Genomic DNA, 21,278 nt, shown 5'->3' with positions numbered 1-21,278 from the left:
GAGTCACTTCAGAAATGGAAATTAACACCTTATCCCACCCTCAGGTCTGAATCCAGCCATTGCTGTAATTTTCACAGGTAGAAGAATAACAAGGGGAAAAAAAAAAACTTTTTTTTTTTTTTTTTAAATTGGAAAAGGAAGAGGCCTCCTGGGCAGTCAGCTTTTATACAAAAACTAGGTGAAGCAGCATTCCATTTCTTCAGGTTACCTGTAATTACCTGGATTCAGCAGAAGGAAATTTCTGGTTTTTAATCAGACTTGGCAGCTCTCTGAAATGTGCAGAAGAGCAAAGTGTGTTGATGTATGATCCTCACTGGTTGGTACAGCTTAGATTTCCTCACTCCTTTCCCAGCCCTGATGTTCCCATCACAAAGTTTAATCAATCTTTTAATCTACAGGTTACAATCACCATTGTGGAAAAAAACCCTCAAAAACAAAATGAAACAAAGCCACTCAAGTACAAACATTGGGAATCCAAGTTTATTTTCAAGCTTCTGAATCTTTTACATCACTGGAGAGCAAAAACAGTCACACATAAGAAAATATTTAGCAGTATTCCCAGCAGTCTCCCAGTCCATCTCCTGGGAGTCTTATTCTCTTTCTGTGCAAAAGTTGGCTTTTTTTTTTTCATTTCCTTGCAAAGAATTTCCTTAATGATTATCATCTGGAGCCTTGACCTTCCCAACACCTCCCTTCCCTTCAGCTTGGCTGGCAGAAATTTTCTAACCTGTATAACCCCTGAAATAACACCAGAACCTGAGAGTGTTTTATTTGAACTTTAGTAGCAAAAGATTCAAAGAGACAATATAAAAAGACAACATTAAAGGACTTTTTTAGTCATTTTGTAGGAGTTTATCAAGACTTTTGGTTTCTTATTTGCATGTCTGAGAATCAAAACATGGAACAAAGCTTGAACAAGGTGGACAGACTCCAGTTCACACTGAATTAGAATTGAATTTTGTTTTCCAGAGGTCATCTGTGGTGTCACTGGAGGGTGCTGGTGTCCATTCATAAGCAGTTTGTAAATCTAAGTTACACTGTCAGTGGTAGTGTAGACATGAACCAGAATAGGTGATTTCTGTGTTTGTTTTGGTGCAGAGTTATCAATGAGAGGGTTATTTTGTGTTTAGATGGTCAGTCAGGGTTTAATCTGTCCCTGCAATGCTTGTCCTGCTAAAAACCCCCATGGTCAGAAGTGCAGAAGTGGATCCTCCTCCAACTGACTCAGGATAAACGAGTTATGTTGGGTAAAACTTTATTTGTTTGTTGTTTGGGTTTGGTTTGGTTGGTTGGGTTTTTTCCCCTCCCTGTCCTGAGGCCATTTTCAGCACACAGAAGTGGTCATTTTCACCCCAGAGCTGGATGGCACAGTCCACCTGGTTCTCCTCCACACTGGCACAAACCCAAACCTCTTCCCGTGCCACCTCCGGCCGATCTCCGTTTGCACCTCGGACAGAGGAAAAGGAAATTTTGTGCTTGGATACTGCTGGGGAGCAGACCAGTGGGAAAGGAACAGGACAGAAAGAGGGGCCAGAAAGGAATAATTTTAATTTTTAAATTTTTTAATTTTTAGACATGTCTGTCCAAGTTAGTTTTGTTTTCAGCTGATAGGGAGAGGTAGAATCCTATTTCAGCATGGCCATCTTTCCTCACTGATGAAAACTTCTCCTGAAGTTCTATCAGTACTAAGCCTGAGGTCTCTAGCACTATAAACCATTTTCTCCATTACTAAAATATCTTCTCAGCTTTTTTTTTCTATACCTTCTTCTTCTTAATTTAAATATTCCTGTGTATATTTATTCTACTATCGATCTCACCAACACAATCAAACAGAATTTCTCCACATTGCCTGCTCTTCCTCAGTTGCTAAGGGATGTTTTTTTGGTTCCATTTGCTTCCAGAAAAGTATAATCTGCAGCAAGTTTCTTAATCAGCATCCAGCAATTTGTGGCTGGGAAATAAAGCTGGGAGACAAGGGGAAAGCCAGCAGCAGTCAGGGGACATTTGCTGGGTGCTGCTGACTCTGTGCCATTGGGTATCATGTCCTGCTTTGTTCACAGGAGCACAGAGTGGGTCCAGGCCACCCATAAAGCCTCCTGTCACATCTCATTCTTGTTGGGGATGTGCCTCCCCAGGTGTTTAATAGGAAGGGAGTTTCTCTGTTGAAGAGCTGTGTGTCTGGGAAGTGGAGCTGGACGTGAAGCTGTGGTCTGTGGTTAGAGGGGATTGGGGTTATTAATAAACTAATGACAGGATTTTTATCTAAACACAAGCATCATTAGAGCAGCCAGTAATTCATGGCCACAAACTCAACCAAAAGGCTAAGAATATTAATATATTTTAAAATATTGAACTTAATATTTCAGAAGTTTCTGATAGAACTCTGAAAGCAGGCCCCTGGCACATGTAGGTGACTAAATGCTGGTTGAAAGCTTAATCAGCCCTTGGCTTTAAACTTCAAACTGAAAACGGTTTGGTCAATACAGCCCAGGGAGTCTAGAGTGATCAGGGACAGGATTAATCTCCTAAACACACCTTTGGCACTCCAAGGGATGCCTTTTCTGGGCATATATGGAACAGGATTCTGCTTTTCAGGAGCTGCAGACAGAATCCAACAGTGTTAGTCTGAAACTGAACCCCAATCATATTCTAAAGGAGTAATCTTAGCTCCTCTGGAGTCAGAAAAAGAGGACAAATTCGAGAATTTCAACATATTCTAAAATATGGAGGATAAAGTTTCATATTTTCTGTGTAATTCCTTAAAGATGCATTATTATCAGATCTAGCCTGTGTAAATGGACCTGGACAATAAGCTAAAAAGAAAGATACCTCTCCCAAGAGCAGTAAAATTCTGACTTAAACATACTAAACAGAAAATCAGATTTACCAACATGAAGAAATACTGACATCATTAAAAACACTGAAGAATTATATTTCACAATTGGGTAAAGGAATGCATTTAAATTCTTTCCAATTTAATCATAGGCCTTTAGTAAATGGAGATCTCTCTCTCACTAAAGCAAGTTGTATTTTCAGATCTGGACTTAGCAGGGATTTTCCAAGCCCTGCTATAGGAGAAAAATGTGCAGAAAGGATAAAAAAATACTTGATAGAATAGCGAAGTATTATTTCATTTCTCCACTAGATGGCTTCATTCCCATGAAGATAATAGAAATTAAATCCATCAACATTGTTCCCTATGCAACAGTCATAAGAAAATGAAATATTTGAGTATCTGTTCGTATGAAACTGATTGTTAACTATATATGTGCCACTGAAGGGAATATTGTAGCAGATATATCTGATCTAGTTTCCTTACCTCTTGGTTCAGGAAACAATAGAGAACTGCCACAATAAACCCCTGAAAAAGACCAGAAGAAAAAGTTTTGAGGATTAAAAGAGTTTGAAGAAGCCACTATGCATCTCAGTGGGGGGCATCAACCCAATATTTGCAGGAAGTGAAAATATGTGGCATTCCTTGGGACAGCATCCTGTTTATGTGTAATTATCAATTTATTATCTGATAAATAATTAGCAGGGGGACTGGACCTACCACTTGCATTGCCTCTGGATGATTTAAATCAGCCCAAATCAGCTGGAATTTGTCAGTGAAGTCAGGGGAGGCAGGAGGAGGGTAGCAGGGAAGATTTTCCACACTTGGCTTTGCCCCCCACCCCCATCCAATTTACACACTTATTTGAAATTTTGGAATTGTATTTACAACATCTGGGGGTCAGCCTAGAGCTAGGTAGGATCTGCCACCTCTTCAGACATTTTAACTCAGCAAAGAACCAGGAACTTTGTGAGCAGACTCTGGTTTCAGGATCCCAGGTTTGTTTGGTTTTTTTTTATGCAATACCTTTTGTCAGAGGTCACAATTAATTAGAATAATTAGAAAGAAGGAACTGGAAGATCTGGTAATCTGGTAATTTTACCTGAAAAGATCCAATGCAGAGCTCCAAGTAGAGCCGAACCCCCAGGCTGGTGTATTCTGGGAGGAAGTTGAAGACAATGTAATGGGTTCCAAATAATGGAATTAGAAGCAGAGTTGACCTTGAGAGACGTCTGGCACAGGAGATGAGAAGAAATAAGGTAATATTATTTTTTTCTGAGTAAAAGCTGTGCCACAGTGGTGAACAGAAGTGAAAAAGAAACATATATATATATATATATATATATATATTTCTTTTTATGTTTAAAATAGAAATATATAAAATAGAAATAAATATGGTGGCTTCTTTTACAGTTCTTATGTAGAGAAAGGCAGTTACAGAGAGGAATTTTTTCTGTCCTAAATAAGAGATTTAATGCTGATTTCATTCATTTCATTGTCTCCCCATTGATTTTAATTGGAAGGCAGACATCTGAGCTGATCTGAATCCACCCCATTGGCCAATATCAGGTGACTTGAGTCTCAACTTTTGACAAATTTCCTTTGGAGTGGGATAAGTCTGGGAATTCTAAAAATTAATACCAGTTAAACTGAGCCTGTCTGACACTGAGCAAGGACTTCTCTGTTTAGAAATGACTACATATTTTTTTTTATTATTAAAATAATTAATTTTTTAAAAAATATTCCATACATTACCTGTACTGAGAAGAATTGTTGAAGTTGATTTGTCTAGGGTCTAGTTTTTTCAGCAAAATTCTGATGATGTTGATAAATAGGACAAAATTGACCTGTTCACAGCATTTGTGGGGTGGGAAGGAAGAAAAAGAAAAGGTTAATATATGATGTAAAACTTTGCTGTGAAAATCTGGTGAGTTTTTAAATTTTTTTAATTACAATGTAATTTGTGCAGTTTCAATGTAAGGTCATTAATGCAATCCCTGTTGTCAGCATTTAAGTATTTTAATAAGTGGCATTCCTGCTTGAAGAAATAGCTAAAGATGAAAACTTGAGAATTTCACTTTGTTCAGCAAAATATTTTCATCAATATTGTGCAACTTTCTTCTACCTTCTGTAGCTCAAATCAGTTGGATTCTCCTTAGAGACAAATATTGCATTAAATTCTGGCTGATCTCTCTGGGCATTATTAGTAGAATTTTTCTGCCTAAATACTTTTAGAATGAAATATTTCCATCAGAGCTGATCACCCTGTTCTGCCTCTGCAGTCAGGGAAGAACCAGCCAGGAGAGTTAAAAGGGCTTCAGGTGGGGTTGGGGGCAGGTCACCTCCTCCCAAGGTAGATATTTGTTTTAAATCAGGTGAATCACTTGCCAAAGTGCATATTTCCCTTTTTTGGCTCTGAAGGAGCCTCTGAGGAGCATTAGCTCAGCTCCAAACAGTTGGGGTCAATCCTAACTTGCAAATCAACTCTTCTACAATTGCAGCTTGGCACAGCTTTATGGAAAGTCTGTGATGCTGCTCATTTTTCCACCATCAGAGGGATCTCCCTGTGCATTTTCTGAGAGTCTGTACACACCAGCTCTTCCCTAGGTGAGGCTGAATGTTTAATCCTGCCTAGCATTGTCCTCCTTTAACCAGTCCAACCTCATTCTATCCATTAGTGATGCTCTTTGTACATCCCAGCAGAAGAAATAACAGAGGTAAAAGAACATTAAATATTTTATTGAAACACAGAAAGCTCTGATCAGAATTCAGCTTGAGATTCTTCACTCATATTATCTTTAAAGTCCCTTCCAACCCAAAGCATTCTCATTCCCTACCCCTCATTTGCATGCAGCTGTTCTCCAATTAAATTAAGTTTTTTATAGCTGGCCTTAAGGTCATCCATTAACTGCTTTTTCAAACACTGCTTGGGTTTAATGACTTGTGGGAGTAATCATCTATGATAATCATTTAAAGCCCATCAGTTTATTCAATAAATGCCAGGCTCAAGAGCTGTTATCAATTTTCAGCTCTGAACAGAAACCTATGGCCCTTGAAAGTTTGTATTAAAAATTTATGGCTGAGTCTGGGCTCTCTTTCTAAAATTTTGTTTTCAAATATTAGAAGGAGGGTTTAGTTGCTATTAATTTCAACTAAATTGACAATTCTGGCAAAGTTTTCAATTGTTTGAGAGACAAACTTTTTAGTTTGCATTGGACACAGGTAGTTAGCAGAAATTTACCATTCATCTTCCCACAACTCAGCAAAGAGCAACTTTAATTTTAATACAGCAATTTTCATACAATAGCCTTTTTTTCTTCTAAGTAATGTCAGCAAACTCAGAAGTACCTACCCCCACAGAAATTATAATTGGTCCTTTGATTAGCCACCAATAAGGAGAACCTTGATTAATATCCCAGCATCTGTGAACATAACAGTAAGTTTAGAAAAAGATGTGTATGTAATCACTGCAATCAGTTGCAAATATAACCCAAGAATATAGAATAATGTGGGAAACAATCACTTACGCTGTGTCTTCAAAGTAGAATTTTGTCAATATCCATATAAGGGTGAAAAGTGTTGGAAAACCTGTCAGATATTTTAAAACAAGATATAATTAATCTAAGCCTTGTCCACTGAAACTCTGCTTCAATGATATAAATCACTCATTTTTGAGAGCTGCAATCTTTTGAGGTCAGTTCCTGTAACAGGAATTGTTTTAAACACAGTCCCTAAAACATAAAAAGTGATTATGTTTGCTGAGTTGTCAGACCTACCTTAACCTTTGGTGGCAACAGGCATGGATTTCCCTCCCTGAACCAACCAAAAAATTCCTCTGGCCCAGTGCATCCACCTGCCATAGAGGAGTTCTCTGCTTTTTCCTTCACACAGAACCTCTCTGTGGGCACCACTTGGTTTCACATTTCTAAGTCTGAACAATTCCATTTATTGCAGACAACAACACAACTGGGGAAGATGTTGCTGTTTCACTGCCTGTCCTGTTATTTGGTGGACAGAGCTGCTTCATTCATATCATAGCTCAGTGCAAAAGGAAATATCAGGAATAAAAAAGTTCCTGCTTAGGAAACAACGATTCCCTTTCCCAACCTGTGTAACTATTCTGCACAAACAGGAGCAAGGCACACTGAGCTCTGGTGTTTGTGATAACTCCTTAGAGGCAGCTGTGTTTTCAGTGGGGTGAAGAAGGAAGGTTAAGACTGGATGTCTCCTTGTACTTTCTCAAATATATTTGATTTTCCACACCTTTCACAGGGACTTTATTGCCATAAGGAAACATGTTTGTTTCTCGCTAGCATGCACATAAAACTAAGATGGAAGCAACACCCAGGTTAGGTACTTTAGTTAGATCATCTGGGCTCCACTTCCAGTATTTTTAATAGGAATGGATCGTGGAGTCATGGAAACACTGAATCATAGAACGTTGGAATCATAGAATCATGGAATCACAGAATCATAGAATCATGGAATCATAGAATCATGGAATCATAGAACCATGGAATCATGGAATCATGGAACCATGGAATCATGGAATCATAGAATCATAGAATCATGGAGTCATGGAACCATGGAGTCATAGAACCATGGAATCATAGAATCAGAGAATCATGGAACCATGGAATCACAGAATCATAGAACCATGGAATCATGGAATCATAAAATCATAGAATCATAGAATCATGGAGTTATGGAACCATGGAGTCATAGAACCATGGAATCATAGAATCATAGAATCATGGAATCATAGAATCATAGAATCATAGAACCATGGAGTCATAGAACCATGGAATTATAGAATCATAGAATCATAGAACCATGGAATCATGGAATCATGGAATCATAGAATCATGGAATCATAAAATCATAGAATCATAGAATCATGGAGTTATGGAACCATGGAGTCATAGAACCATGGAATCATAGAATCATAGAACCATGGAATCATGGAATCATGGAATCATAGAATCATGGAATCATAAAATCATAGAATCATAGAATCATGGAGTTATGGAACCATGGAGTCATAGAACCATGGAATTATAGAATCATAGAACCATAGAATCATAGAATCATGGAACCATGGAATCACAGAATGATGGAATCATAGAATCATGGAATCATACAATCATACAATCATGGAGTCATAGACTCATGGAAACATGGAATCATAGAGTCATAGAACCATGGAATCATGGAATAACAGAACCATGGAATCATGGAATAATAGAACCATGGAATCATAGAATGATGGAATCATGGAACCATGGAATCAGAGAGTCATGGAGTCATAAAATCATAGAATGATGGAATGATGGAATTGTGGAATCACAGAACCGTGGAATCACAGAACCATTGAACCATGGAATCATAGAATCATAGAACCATAGAACCATGGAATCACAGAGTCAGAGAATCACAGAACCATGGAATCATAGAGTCATAGAGTCATAGAATGGCCTGGGGGTGAAGGCACCTTAAAAATCACCTGGTTCCAACCCACAGAGACACCTTCCACTGTGCCAGGTTGCTCAGATCCCCATCCAACCTAGCCTTGAACACTTCCAGGCATGGGGAGTCCACAATCTCCCTGGGAAACTTGTGGCAGGGTCTCACCATCCTCCCAGTACAGAATTTCCATGTCACATCCCTCCATTCCTTGGGAAAGGTCCTTTCCAGCTTTCTTGCACCCCCTGGATATTGCTCTTTGGTCTCTGTGAAGCCTTTTTTTCTCCAGGCTGCACACCCCCAATTAACACCTTGCCTTCTACCAATTTCCTGTAAAATCCATACCTACCCCAGCCAAAGAGAACCAGCCACCAAAAATATCTTCTCCCATGAGAAAGGGATGAGAGCAACAGGCAATTTAGGTAGAGAGCTTCCACCAGCAGCCACATGAAATTGGTCATCATGAAGTAGTGACAGAAAACCACGGAGATCTTGCATTGGGTCTGGGGAACAGGAAAGTCACAGTTTAGACATTCTTGGAGACACATCTCTTTGACTGGAACATGGAGTAGACATCTGCAATATTGGCTGAGCTCTCCCGAGAACAAGATTTCACTATTAACTGGTGTTTAAACTGGGAATTTCAAATATAAAATTGATGGCTTTAGCCATCATAACACCTTAGAATCTGCACTGCATTTTGCTTTCTATCTCTGTGTTAGAAATATAACTTGGGTTCTAAAGCTTGTGAGTTCTCTCACAAATGCACTGTCTCGAGTGAACCTTCAGTGTCAAATGCTCCTTGAATAAAGGTCCAAGGACCCATTTTTTTCCTTGTGCTCAGCTCTAAAATTCTGTGTGGCTGTGAGCAATGCAGAACCATCCCACAAATCTTCAAATTTTCAAAGCTTGAAAACCATTGCCACATTGCCAAGAGCTGGGGCTGGATGAACACTGGGTTCATTGCCTGGTACCTTGAGTGCTTTGTGGTTTACAGATCAGAGCTTCCAACCAGAAAAGCAAATCCAACATTTCCAGTAGAATAAACTTTAAAAGTCATTCTTTGATGTACACAGAGATCTTCAGTTTTAGGCTTCAGATTATTGAAACGTAACAGTGTAATTATATTTCTTTGTTGTTATGTGAAAGTCCAAATTTCATTTAGAGTACTGCAACATCACAAATTAATGCTGGAACAATATAGGAAGCATAATGTAGATATTTATGGAAATAAAATATACTGAAAAAAAGAACTATATAATTTTCATTACCAGGTTAGAGGGGAAAAAAACCCCAATAAATAGTAAAAAAGAGGCATGAAAAGTGAAACTATAAATAAATGGTACCTAAAAAACATCAAATATCACAATATACTGTTTGATGTGCTTACTGTAGAGAAGCTGCAGTGATCAATGCCTTCCTGCTGGAAAAGGACAGCATCCTTAATGAAAATGGCAATAGCCTTTAGGATGAATGTGAAAAAGAGCTGGACATGGATATAATTCCTGGGACAGCGAAGTCTCCTGGAAGAAAAAAAGAGAGGGCCCTCTGTGATAATTAACTTAATTGTGCAGGCAGTAATTAAACAATAAGCCTTTGTTTTATCTCAGGTACTTCCAGACACATTTAGGAAGAACATTTTGATCCACTGAGTTCTTTCAGAGAGAGGCAGAAAACTTCCTCATGTGAAGCAAATCAGCCACAGTCTATATCCTAATCTCTTTCCTTGTTAACCAGAATTATATTTTTTTCCTTACTTTGCAGTAGTTATTTAGATGAATTAAGTAAAAGCACAGAAGAGCTTTAAAACAATTTGGCACATCTACTTTAAATTCAATTTACACATCTATCTTAAATTCCCAGTTAACTAAGATTAAATTTCTACTGTTATTAAATACAGATTTTTTTTAAGGTATTATACAGCTTCAATTTCATGTTTTCATTTAGAGAGGAGGACTTTAGTTAATAATCAGAAAGTTCCACTAAAAGTTTAATTCCCTCCAAACCCAGTAATCGGAGGGTCCCTAATCTGAAAGTTCACCTAGAGTGTGCAGAATTTTATTGCTGACCTCAAATGTCAACCCCATTGTTAATTATGATTTTTTTTTCCTCCCAATTGCTATGTCTCCTTATGTGCATTGTTTCTTTCTTTCCCTCATTTGTTTCCCTGAGGTCAGAGTGGATGTCAATAAACAAATCTGGTGGCTTCCACACATGAACTAGGAACCAGCAGAGGTCAAGGAACTTTCCCTAGAGAACCCTGATTCTCACAGCATAATAATAAAAAAGTCTCTCCTGACTTTTTATTTTCCTTTTTTTTTTTTTTTTTTTTTTTTTTGGTGATTTTTTTGTTTGTTTGGTTTTTTTTGTTTTTTTGTTTTTTTGGGTTTTTTTGTCTCAGAGAAATACAAGAAATAAACAAAGATTAATAAAATAAATCCCACTTGGGGGCAAACATTAAATCTACATTAAATGATAAAATACTTTAAATGCTCTAAATTAGACCTGAAAACGCCTAATTGATGGGTAACTCAGTAAGAATTCTCACCAAATGTCACCAAATTCTGAGGCTAACTTTAACATGTCTTTAGTGGTAATTTTTTCAATAGTAACCTATACAATGCCATAGGAAGATTCATCCAGAATCAAATCCTTTGTGTAGATTCTTATTAAAAATTCCCTGGAGCCATAAAGGGAAGGCACAAATAATTTATGGGAAAAAAAAATTCTTCATTCCAGCCTAAAGCAAGTAATTTTTTCTGTTGATTCTTCAGGTTCAAAGTGGACTTGCTGAGTTTTGCCAAGAGACAACCAGGGTTTATTTCCCAGATCTGAATCCTCTTATTCCTGCCTCTCTCTGATGCCTTTCAGTTTCCAGCTTCAGTTTCATATTATTTAACCAACGTGCCTGGAATTTTTAATTTTTATTCACCTGAATTTCTGTTTATATTATTTTGTGATGTCTAATTTTGTCCTCTACAGTCTAAGAAATTAAGAACTGTGGAAGGAATTAAGGTTAGAGGACACCTTTACCTGAATGCAATAAGAACTGTCACAGCAATGATCAGGGAAATGATGGACACACTGTACCCCACAGTGTAGATGATCTTTATAGTAGAAAAGTAGGATTGCTGTAAAAGAAGAGAATGATTTGTCACACGAGTTGCTGCTAAATGACAAGTTTTTTACTGATTCTGTCAATTTTGCTTTGTTTGGTGTTTCCATTCTGTTGTCATCCCTGACTGTCTTTTTTCCCTCTCTTCTCACAGCAAAATTTAACTTAAATCACTCATGATGTTTCTTTTGTGTGGTCCCATTCCATAGTTGTGTGGGTACAGCCCAGTCTGATGCTGAATAATTTATTGATTAGGGTAGTGTGAAGCTAATTAAAAAAAAAAACAAACAAACAAAAAAAAAAAAACAACATAAAAACCCACACCAGTCTTTCAAAAAGGTATTGTTAAAAATCTTACATAATTTTTATAAGTACTGTATTTTATACCATGTTTTCTCCCCAGCAGTAGCAGGACAATGCTGCTAGCAGCATGAAGAACACAGAATTCTGAAGCCTTTCTCTATTTTTCTTCACTTTCCTGCTCTCTGCTTCCTTACTTCCATTTTTGCTGTCTATTCCTCCTTTCAATTTTTATTGTATTGTGGTGGGTTGTTTGTTGTTTTTTGTTTTTTTGGTTTTTTGTTTTTTTTTTTTCCTGGGGTTGTTTCCTCTGTTTTTTCTTGCTGCCAAACTCAACTGCTGCTCAGTTGGAATGCCAGTCAAAATCCATTTCAGCTTAAGCATCTCCTCTATCAGACACAATCCCTGAGTGAGGATAAATTGACTTCAGCTATCACAGATGAGAGCAGAAAACAGAATGAATAAGCTCTAGGCTGCAAATCTAAAATCTAACTCCAGTCTAACACAGTCTGTCTCTTGGGTCCCATTTCCATGCTTTTATAACCTAAACTCTGCACAGATGTGCAGTGCATTCCTACAGTTCACCTGGGGAAGAGGAGATGCTTGTTTTGAGCCTTAAGTGGAACTTCAGGCATTAAAAAACTGACATTGAGAAGGATTTATTGAATTTATTTAGGTGCTTAAAAATTAGCTGCCTAAATAAGAGCAGAACAAGAAGAACTTGGCCACAGGGCTGATCTGTTTAATTATTAATACAATCTTGGCTTTTTTTCATTCTTTTTCTTCTATTTAATGCAGGAAAACACTCTCAAAAGACAATTCATGTCTCTGGAAAATGAGAACTTATTGAAGGATCTATGACTACACCTGCCTTTAAAAAAGCAGGTCATGGAATCATAAATCCTTGATTGGTTTGGGATGGAAGGAACCTTAAATATTACCTAGTTCCAATTCTTGAATTAGTAGAGTGAAACCTTTTGTGTCAAGGACTTTGCATCCATGTGTGCAGATTTATGATTATCCACAGTCTAATCCCATGGGCTGAACTGCTATTACTGCTCAGAGCACAGTTGGTGCACCCTGAATTTGTCTTCCAGTTCAGTTTTATCCATAAGAAGCCAGATTATCCTTTCTGAGACCCCTCAGTGTGAATGCAGTAAGTGGGAAGAGCCAAGATATATCCTTGGGAAATTCCCACCTGATCCTGACCAAAGCACTGATACCAAGGTGCAGAGATTAGCTCTGATTTTCACAGTAGTTTTTTGAGATTGATGAAGTTAAATGGGTTGGAAACCACGTATAATGTTTTTGTTTGTTTTTTTTTTTTTTTGTTTAGTGGATGAACTATGGGTTGCATACAATTCCCCAATTCCAGCCTGAGCTCACAGAAGTACCTCAGAGCTCTAAAGCTTACCAGCAAGTCTGGTTGCACCACTCCATGAGAAACATCAAAATTGTGCTGGCTGACCACAGCTGGCAACAAATCAGATGTGTAAAACAGAAAATAATCAACTCCTGAAGTGGATAAACCTACAACTGAGGAGTTTCCTCTAGGTAAAATAATAGAATCATCATAGAATGGGATTTTAAAGACCATTCAGTCCCACCCCCTGCCATGGCAGGGACAACTTCCACTATCCCAGGTTATTCCAAGCCATGCCCAGCCTGGCCTTGGGCACTTCCAGGGGTCCAGGAGCAGCCACAGCTTCTCTGGGCAACCTTTGCAAAATCTCCCCATGGGGATATGAACCATGCTTTTATCCTTATTAATTACCAATCACTATATTGTCCCTGTGCATGTAGCCTCAAGATGTCACCAACAGAGAAAACCTGGCTGAATAAATATGTCAAACTCTGATCGGCTTTACAGACCTTACAGAGATTTTGGGACTTTTTATTTCATTGTTGAATTGGATATTTCATGCAGGATGAGACACCCAAAACCCCTCTTGTCCTTAGATATTGCTAAATTTGGAACCGTGGTCTTTTAATAGCACATTTTCAGATGCTGTGATACTACAAATTCATCTTGCTGACTGATATTACTGAAATGTCTTAATTCACATCTTATGAACATTTTGTGATACATTTTTGTAAGGTTGCAGCTGGCTTTATTATTGTTACACCTAAATAATAAAACACTCTTAGTTACCTTACAAAATAGGTGGCCAGTGTAAAAAATTGAAATTATATCCCATACTTAGATTCTTCTGAGTTTCCCTCTGCAGTGACCTTCAGAAATAGAAAGGAATGCTATAACATAGGCACACCACTCACATTTATTTTTGTAATTAAACTTACTTCTTCAAGAGGAATCTCATCTTCCACTGGACAGGCCACATGGAAGGGAGGGAATGGGTCAGACCAGCCCTTTTTTGTGCAGTTTCGTTTTATCATCCCAGCTGAAAAAGAAGTTTTTAATTTTCTCAATGAAGGACCAGATAATATGGAGAACAAAAGCCAGGAGAAGACCTCTGGCTGGTACAAAATTGTACCAGGAGAGGAGGATCATTAGCATCTCCCAGAGCTGGCAGGACAATTTTCCTGTGCACATTCAGGACATCAGGCACATAACTTTGTATTTTATTTATAGACAAACAGTGGGAAGAAGGGAGAGTGTTGTAGGATACTGCTGGAACCAGGGGAAAAGCAGCTTTGAAGCCTTGCCTTTCTCAGGCTTTACAGGGTCAATAAATTATAACAATGATTATGCACCTGCAGGGTGTGTGACAGCAGTGTGAATGTCTTGTAAGATATTGCAGAAAGCATGTTTTCAAAGAGGTGTTGCCTTCTTGGACCAATGAGTCTTTTCTATTTTGTTTTTCGCATTCTACCCTATATAAAGTGTAGTGTTTCTTTAAATAAAGCTTTCTTTCTCTTTTGCTTCTCCATTGCACGAGAAACTATGTTGCATTATCCTTTTTGCCACTCACTTATAGCCTAAAATGCAACAGGAGAGAAGAAAGGTGACAGGGGTAAAAGTGGGAAGGACTAAGGAAGGAATTACATCAGGCACATTGGAGAAGATTGGGAAGCACTGCTGCATGAATTTCTGCCCTGGACAGCACTCCCCCTTCTATCCCTTCTCATTCCCACCTCCCCTGGGGCTGACCCATCCCCAGCAGATCAGAATCTGGGATAAGCAGCCCCTTCCACGAGGACAGCACACTCCCATAAAAAGAAGATTTATGAGTCAGATGAAGGAGAAGTCGAGAATCCTAGGGCAGGAAATGAATCTGCACAGATGAAAGGGATTTTCCTTATCCCTCTTTATAGCTAGCATGTGTTGGATGTGGCAGAGGTTGGGCTTTGCAGCTTCTTTTTCTTGTGGAGCCGCCAAATCCAGGTCTTTCCTGGAAGGTGCTTTGCTCCCTGTGGGCCCACAGTTTGTCACTGGCCATGCTCACCAGAGAGGAAGCAGACACAAAGGCATTTGTTTGCAGTTTTGCAACACATGTGCTGCTCCAAGGCTTAAATTCTGCTTTGTATCTCCAACCTTGGTCTTAAAGAACAATCACATTGTTCATTCCTCTGCCTTTCATTTCCATCCCACACGAATCACAGCATAAATCTCAAGAAACCCCAAGCTTAAATTCTGACTAGACAGGCTCCAGATGAGTTTGTGGAAATTCACACAACAACTGATCCCACAGCATGTGGAAACCAATGGAATCACTTCTTGTATTTCAGTATAGTTTTGATCCAGGGTCTCACCAGAAACTATGGAAATCAAATCTGGTTATGGATAATCCTCAAAACATTATAAGGTCCCTCAGATCCTCCTAAAACCTTTGCAGTATTTCTCTGATCCAGCTCATGGGAATATGAAATGCTCTGTCTTCACCCTCCCATTTTAGAAATGCTGTTGCCAGACACACAACAGGAGAAACCATAGCAGGACATCACCTGGCTCCTTCATGAAGTGAAAGAGGATTTTTGGACATGGTAAGGCAAGAATCTCTCCAGCATCTGCCTCTGGCCAGCACAGCAATTTGTCCCAAGTTCTCTTGCAACCTCAGACAGAAAGCAAAATTTATTTTTAAGCATGGTTAAATTTGAGCAAAATAAAACCCAATCCTTTTTAAACTTTGCCACTCCACCCCTTCCATATCTTATAAAAATAGTTCAGCCACAGTTTTTATTATGAGAAATAAACAGCCCCAGGGTGCTATTTAATCTGCTTTAGATAGACCCCTGTGTCAGACTGAGGTGAGTTTTCAGAAAGAATGCAATAAATGAAGAATGATGTTGGAAGAAAGATCAGATCACTGTAATTGTTCAGGGGTTGCCCTATTTTTAAAGATCAACACACCCTCACAAACAAACAAGCATGATGCCAAGGGATTGGACAAGGGCACAAGGACTCACTCTGATAAATTGACTGTCCATGTTTGAATGTGAAGGGCTGTGGAAAAAAAAGGAAAGAATGTGAAGGAATGGGAGGAGATGGAAGAAGAGGTGACAAGACAATGGCACATGGGACCAGAAATAAAACCCTCATTGGTTTTGGCAGCCTGGCCATGTCCTGGCTCTGGTCCCTTCCCTCTCCCTCCCTTCATCCCATGCATGGGTACCCGGGGATGTTGCATTTCCATGCTCCTGTGGGGCCCCCAGACATTCAGCCTCCTTTTCCTTCAGCTCTACCATAAAATCACATTCTGGGTGGACACTTCCAGCAACCTACAGGGAGAAGAGTTTTGGGGGATTAGTTAGAAGGGGTTGGATGGGATCTCATCAGCCATTAAGTCCAGACCTACTTTTGCATTTAAGAGGGCTGGTTTAAGGACACAGAACAGTGCTTAGGGTTTCCATCCAAGGGCTGCCATTGTCTCTGCACAAGCTGGTAGTTACAGCTTTGTGCTGGAAAGTTTAAAAATTCCTCTAAAATTCATAATACAATATCTCTTTCCTGTTAAATATGACCCCAGAAAGACACACTGCACCTGGCCAGGCTCATTTTCTTATCAGTGAAGGGCTCAGTGCTGCAGGAAATGCTGCAGAATCTGTGCACAGACAAACCCCTGCCAGCCTCCAAAGAAGCATCATCATGAAACCACAGACAATTACTGCAAAACTGTCTCCTGAAAGAGCTCTTCACTCCAAAAGGAGTGAATCTATTCTGCCATCTGCCTTTCTTTACACAGGGTGGGAGGCAAACCTTTACTGGGGGAAAAAAAAGCACTCTGCACCAAAGCATTTGTTGGTTTGGTGTGATGGTGTAAAGAAAAAAAAGTGACACCCAGGGTTTTAACAGCAGGAAACATTCAATTGTTTAGTCCTTTTTTTAGGCTTATATGGGAACCACAGAAGGATCTGAAGGCATCCAGAGAACTTTGGGCAGAAAAAGACAAAGTGTGCCCAGGCTGTTACACCCAGACTGCTGAGGATGCACCCAGTGGGCAGGAGTGCACAGGACTATTTCACACAGATTAAAAAATGTGTGCCTTGTCCAGCCTTAACCACTGTCCCCAGCCCCAAAAGATCAGAGGTGACCAGAGACACTCTGACTTTTATCTCTAAAGCCTGGCCACTGTTGCTGCTGTGCTCTGATGTGTGAATATAGACATAAAAACACAGAGACAAAACAGAAAATAAACCCAGGATGAGACTTGCATGGTGAACAGGTGGCTGGCATATGGCTCAGTTTTCTTCTACCCAGAGAAGATTAATATTCAGGGAATTTGGAAAATAACTCTCTGGCTTTCAGTGCATTCAAAGGACAGATTGTATCTTTTCCAACAAGCTGGTGTTTCCCCTCCATGTTAATGTTCATGTCTCATGTTGGCCTGCAGAGCATTTGAACTGCATATTGACCAAAAATCTGAGACTCTCAGGCTGCTGGAGAGCGCTGGATTAATGACACAGCATTTGTTTTTCTGGGGTTTGGGCCCTGGTAAATAAAAATACCATTATCTCCACATGCATGTCCTGGCAAGATCATCTGCTCCCCATTTACTGGAATTTTAGGAGGATGTGGTTTTCCTGCCAAATTTGCAGACAGCAGTGCCATGGATCAGTTTAAGGCAGCAGTGAAAAGCAGGGATCCTTCTCCAGGCTGAATGGAGTTTGGTGTGTGAGAGGAGGGGATGGATGGATGGATGGATGGATGGATGGATGGATGGATGGATGGATGGATGGATGATGGATGGATAGATGATGAATGGATGGATGGATGATGGATGGGTGGATGATGGATGGATGGATGGATGGATGGATGGATGATGGATGGATGGATGGATGATGGATGGATGATGGATGGATGGATGATGGATGGATGGATGGATGGATGGATGGATGATGGATGGATAGATGGATGATGGATGGATGGATGGATGGATGGATGGATGGATGGATGATGGATGGATGGATGGATGATGGATGGATGGATGGATGGATGGATGGATGGATGGATGATGGATGGATGGATGGATGATGGATGGATGATGGATGGATGGATGATGGATGGATGGATGGATGGATGGATGGATGATGGATGGATAGATGATGAATGGATGGATGGATGGATGGATGATGGATGGGTGGATGGATGGATGGATGGATGATGGATGGATGGATGATGGATGGATGGATGGATGGATAGATGATGAATGGATGGATGGATGGATGGATGATGGATGGATGGATGGATGGATGGATGGATGGATGATGGATGGATGGATGATGGATGGATGGATGGATGATGGATGGATGGATGGATGGATGGATGATGGATGATGGATGGATGGATGGATGGATGGATGGATGGATGGATGATGGATGGATGGATGATGGATGGATGGATGGATGATGGATGGATGGATGGATGGATGGATGATGGATGATGGATGGATGGATGGATGGATGGATGATGGATGGATGGATGATGGATGGATGGATGGATGGATGATGGATGATGGATGGATGGATGGATGCATGGATGGATGGATGATGGATGGATGGATGGATGGATGATGGATGATGGATGGATGGATGGATGCATGGATGGATGGATGGATGGATGGATGGATGGATGATGGATGGATGGATGGATGCATGGATGGATGGATGGATGGATGGATGGAGTAGAACACACACATTGCCCTGTCCCAAGAGGGGGAGATCTGACCCCAGGGATATTATCCAGATCAGTAAAACCAGAGGGTCTAGGGAGACTCTCAATTTCTCTTCACTAGGAAATGCAATGTCAGGCAGAATTACAGAAAATTGGCATCTGTCTTGCAAAGCTTTGCTGTCTTGGTGCCTCTTTTCATGCCAACATATATTCTTTCCCCCCTTGTTCTCACCCTGGACCATGGCTGCAGGAAAACTCCCTAAGCACTGTGTATGACAGCTATTGCAAGAAGCAGCTTCGTCAGTCAGTAGAAAAAAACAGTCAAACCACTTACTGAAAATCTCTTTTACAACATTCTCTTGGTTCAGTGAACTGTGCCCAGAAAAACCTCTGTGGAAGGAAATGCACCCGTTTGCACTATTCTAAATTATTTCTCCTGGCAAAAAACATTGCTAGACTTTGCCTGTCAAAACTCTCTTTGCTCTCTGAAATGTTCATGGCAAGAGCTAAGCTTGTTTGGCTCATTCACCAGCCCAGGAAAGTCCAGGAAAGCCTTTTTTTTTTTTTTTTCCCTTTTACTTTCTAAGTCTCCAGATTGTGAAAACACTTTATTTAGCACATGCATCTCAAGTAAAAAGATGAGGCTGATCCAGTACCAGGTGTTTAAATTGTTGCCTCTTCCTTCAAGAAGAAGCAGCCTTAGGAGGTGCTGTCACAGTTTATTTTCAAGTCAGCCCTAACCACTGCCTGAGCACCCACTGAGTGCCAGATCTGATATGACAGAAACTCAGACTAAATAAACTAAAAAGATTTATTCCACTCTCAGGCTGTGTTTCAGGTATATTTATCACCTCAAAGCACTTAACTACCTCTAGCAGACCCCCAATTTAAGGAGAGTCAGTCTCTTAAACATTCCAAACCTCTCCAGGAGCTGAGTTCATGTTTTCCAGAGAAAGCAGAAAAACAAATTACACCAACAACAAAAACAGACACTGCTTTTCCACCATTTCATACTCAAATGAGGGATGTTTACTTATCCTCTGATATGCAAAACATGCTAGGAGATTTTCAATATACACTAACACATAGACTTGGTTTTGATCATTATATAATAATACAGTAAGCAACCTAACTTCTTTGTAGAAGAAAATTCTGTTTCTCTTGAGTAAATGAGGCAGGTTCTTACAGAGACCTTCTGTCATATTTTTAACCTTGAGCACTGAATCCTGATATTCTATTTAAGAGCAATCACACATCTACTCCACTACAGGGAAGTGGGTTTGTCACACAGGTGATACAAAGGAGTCTCTTGTTTCACAGCAGTAAAAGTCTGTTCAGTCTTTTCACAGTGGTTTATTTTCCTCAATGAAGAAAAAAATCCAAGCTGCTGTCCCTTCAGGGAAGAGATTCCCAGGAAAGTAGAAAGGATGTAGAGGAGGCATCACAAAAATATGTTGAAAATGTGATTATTCTCAAAACCAAATGTAATATACTGCCCACAATTTGCACAAACCTTTCCTGCTATTGCTGTGATCCTGGATCTTGGCTTGCCAATCTCTGTCCAAAGTGAGATTCACCAAGATCTCCAAGCTTTTAAATGACTTTGGATCTTTCTAAATCTGCCCTAAACATCCCTGCTGGTTCCACTCTTTTGTTACCTGCAGCATGTCAGCTGCTCACTTCCCAAATAATCAAAGGCAGAAGAAATTGTAACAAAAAACCTGCAAAATCTGAAATTAAGAAACTCTGTCCAAACTCATCTACTGTGGTGTAACAGCCCTCCTCCACTTTTTTCTTCTTTGTCACTGTCTTTCAAAGCCCACACACACAAAATAAGAGTTTCTGCCAATTATGTGTTTCTCTTTACTGAGTGTGTCATAAGAAAGCAGAAAAAGAAACTGATATAAAGATCCTACAACGTGGGTCCCTTCTGCTGCTGTTCACACTTTTCATTGCATCTTGCCTTGTTTAAATGGAATCCAAAGCAAACAGAGAGAAAAGAAACTGATAAGAAAAAAAAAAAAAAAAAAAAAAAACTGCATCTGACCATCTGCTCCCACAAGGAAATGAACAATTATTGAAACACAATGAAGTAAAAGCTTTTTTTTTTCCCCCATGCAATTACTTACAAGCACTGCCAGACTCAGGGTGTGCAGAGCACAGTGGTATAAAGAACAAGAGTTCATGTTCCAAAGCAAGAGCCAGACCTCACTTCTTGAGCCTCTCTTAGCATCTTTCACCTGCTTTTTGACTTTTCTTTCTCCTCTCAGTTGCTGATTTGAAGCATTTATCTTTTTGCACAGAAGTGACGCAACAGGGATGTGAAGTGGGAGATAAATATTAACAATTCTCTGTGCTGTGTTCAAGCTTTGTAACTTTTTGATTTTGCTAAAGACTGGATTGGATGAATTGAGTGATTGATGCCAAGGTTATGGGAATTCTCTACTCTTCTGGCAAGACAAATTTCTTTCTTTTAACAGAAAATGGTTTTAGGG

General features: G+C 39.6%; 1 protein-coding gene across 2 annotated transcripts; it reads right to left on the bottom strand.

Moving 5' to 3' along the window:
* Positions 1-527: 527 nt before the first annotated feature.
* Positions 528-21,031, bottom strand: GHRHR (growth hormone releasing hormone receptor). Of its 2 annotated transcripts, none has more exons than XM_056484194.1 (13): positions 20,913-21,031; positions 16,286-16,391; positions 15,618-15,725; positions 14,013-14,113; positions 11,330-11,427; positions 9,687-9,819; positions 8,646-8,799; positions 6,361-6,421; positions 6,186-6,255; positions 4,589-4,680; positions 3,936-4,065; positions 3,320-3,361; positions 528-1,447 (listed from the first exon to the last, which is right to left on the bottom strand). In XM_056484194.1, exons 1-13 carry the CDS (start codon positions 20,967-20,969, stop codon positions 1,325-1,327), a joined length of 1,275 nt encoding a protein of 424 aa, XP_056340169.1. In that variant the 5' UTR covers positions 20,970-21,031; the 3' UTR covers positions 528-1,324. The 2 variants fall into 2 exon arrangements, with proteins under 2 accessions (XP_056340169.1, XP_056340168.1); XM_056484193.1 differs by having other exon boundaries at positions 534-1,486; positions 20,913-21,027.
* Between the last annotated feature and the right edge of the window lie 247 nt (positions 21,032-21,278).

This window comes from Oenanthe melanoleuca, chromosome 2, assembly GCF_029582105.1.
Source record: "Oenanthe melanoleuca isolate GR-GAL-2019-014 chromosome 2, OMel1.0, whole genome shotgun sequence".
NCBI classification, from domain to species: domain Eukaryota; kingdom Metazoa; phylum Chordata; class Aves; order Passeriformes; family Muscicapidae; genus Oenanthe; species Oenanthe melanoleuca.
Note: the sequence above shows the minus strand (reverse complement) of the source record. Positions and strands in the feature narration are given on the sequence as shown.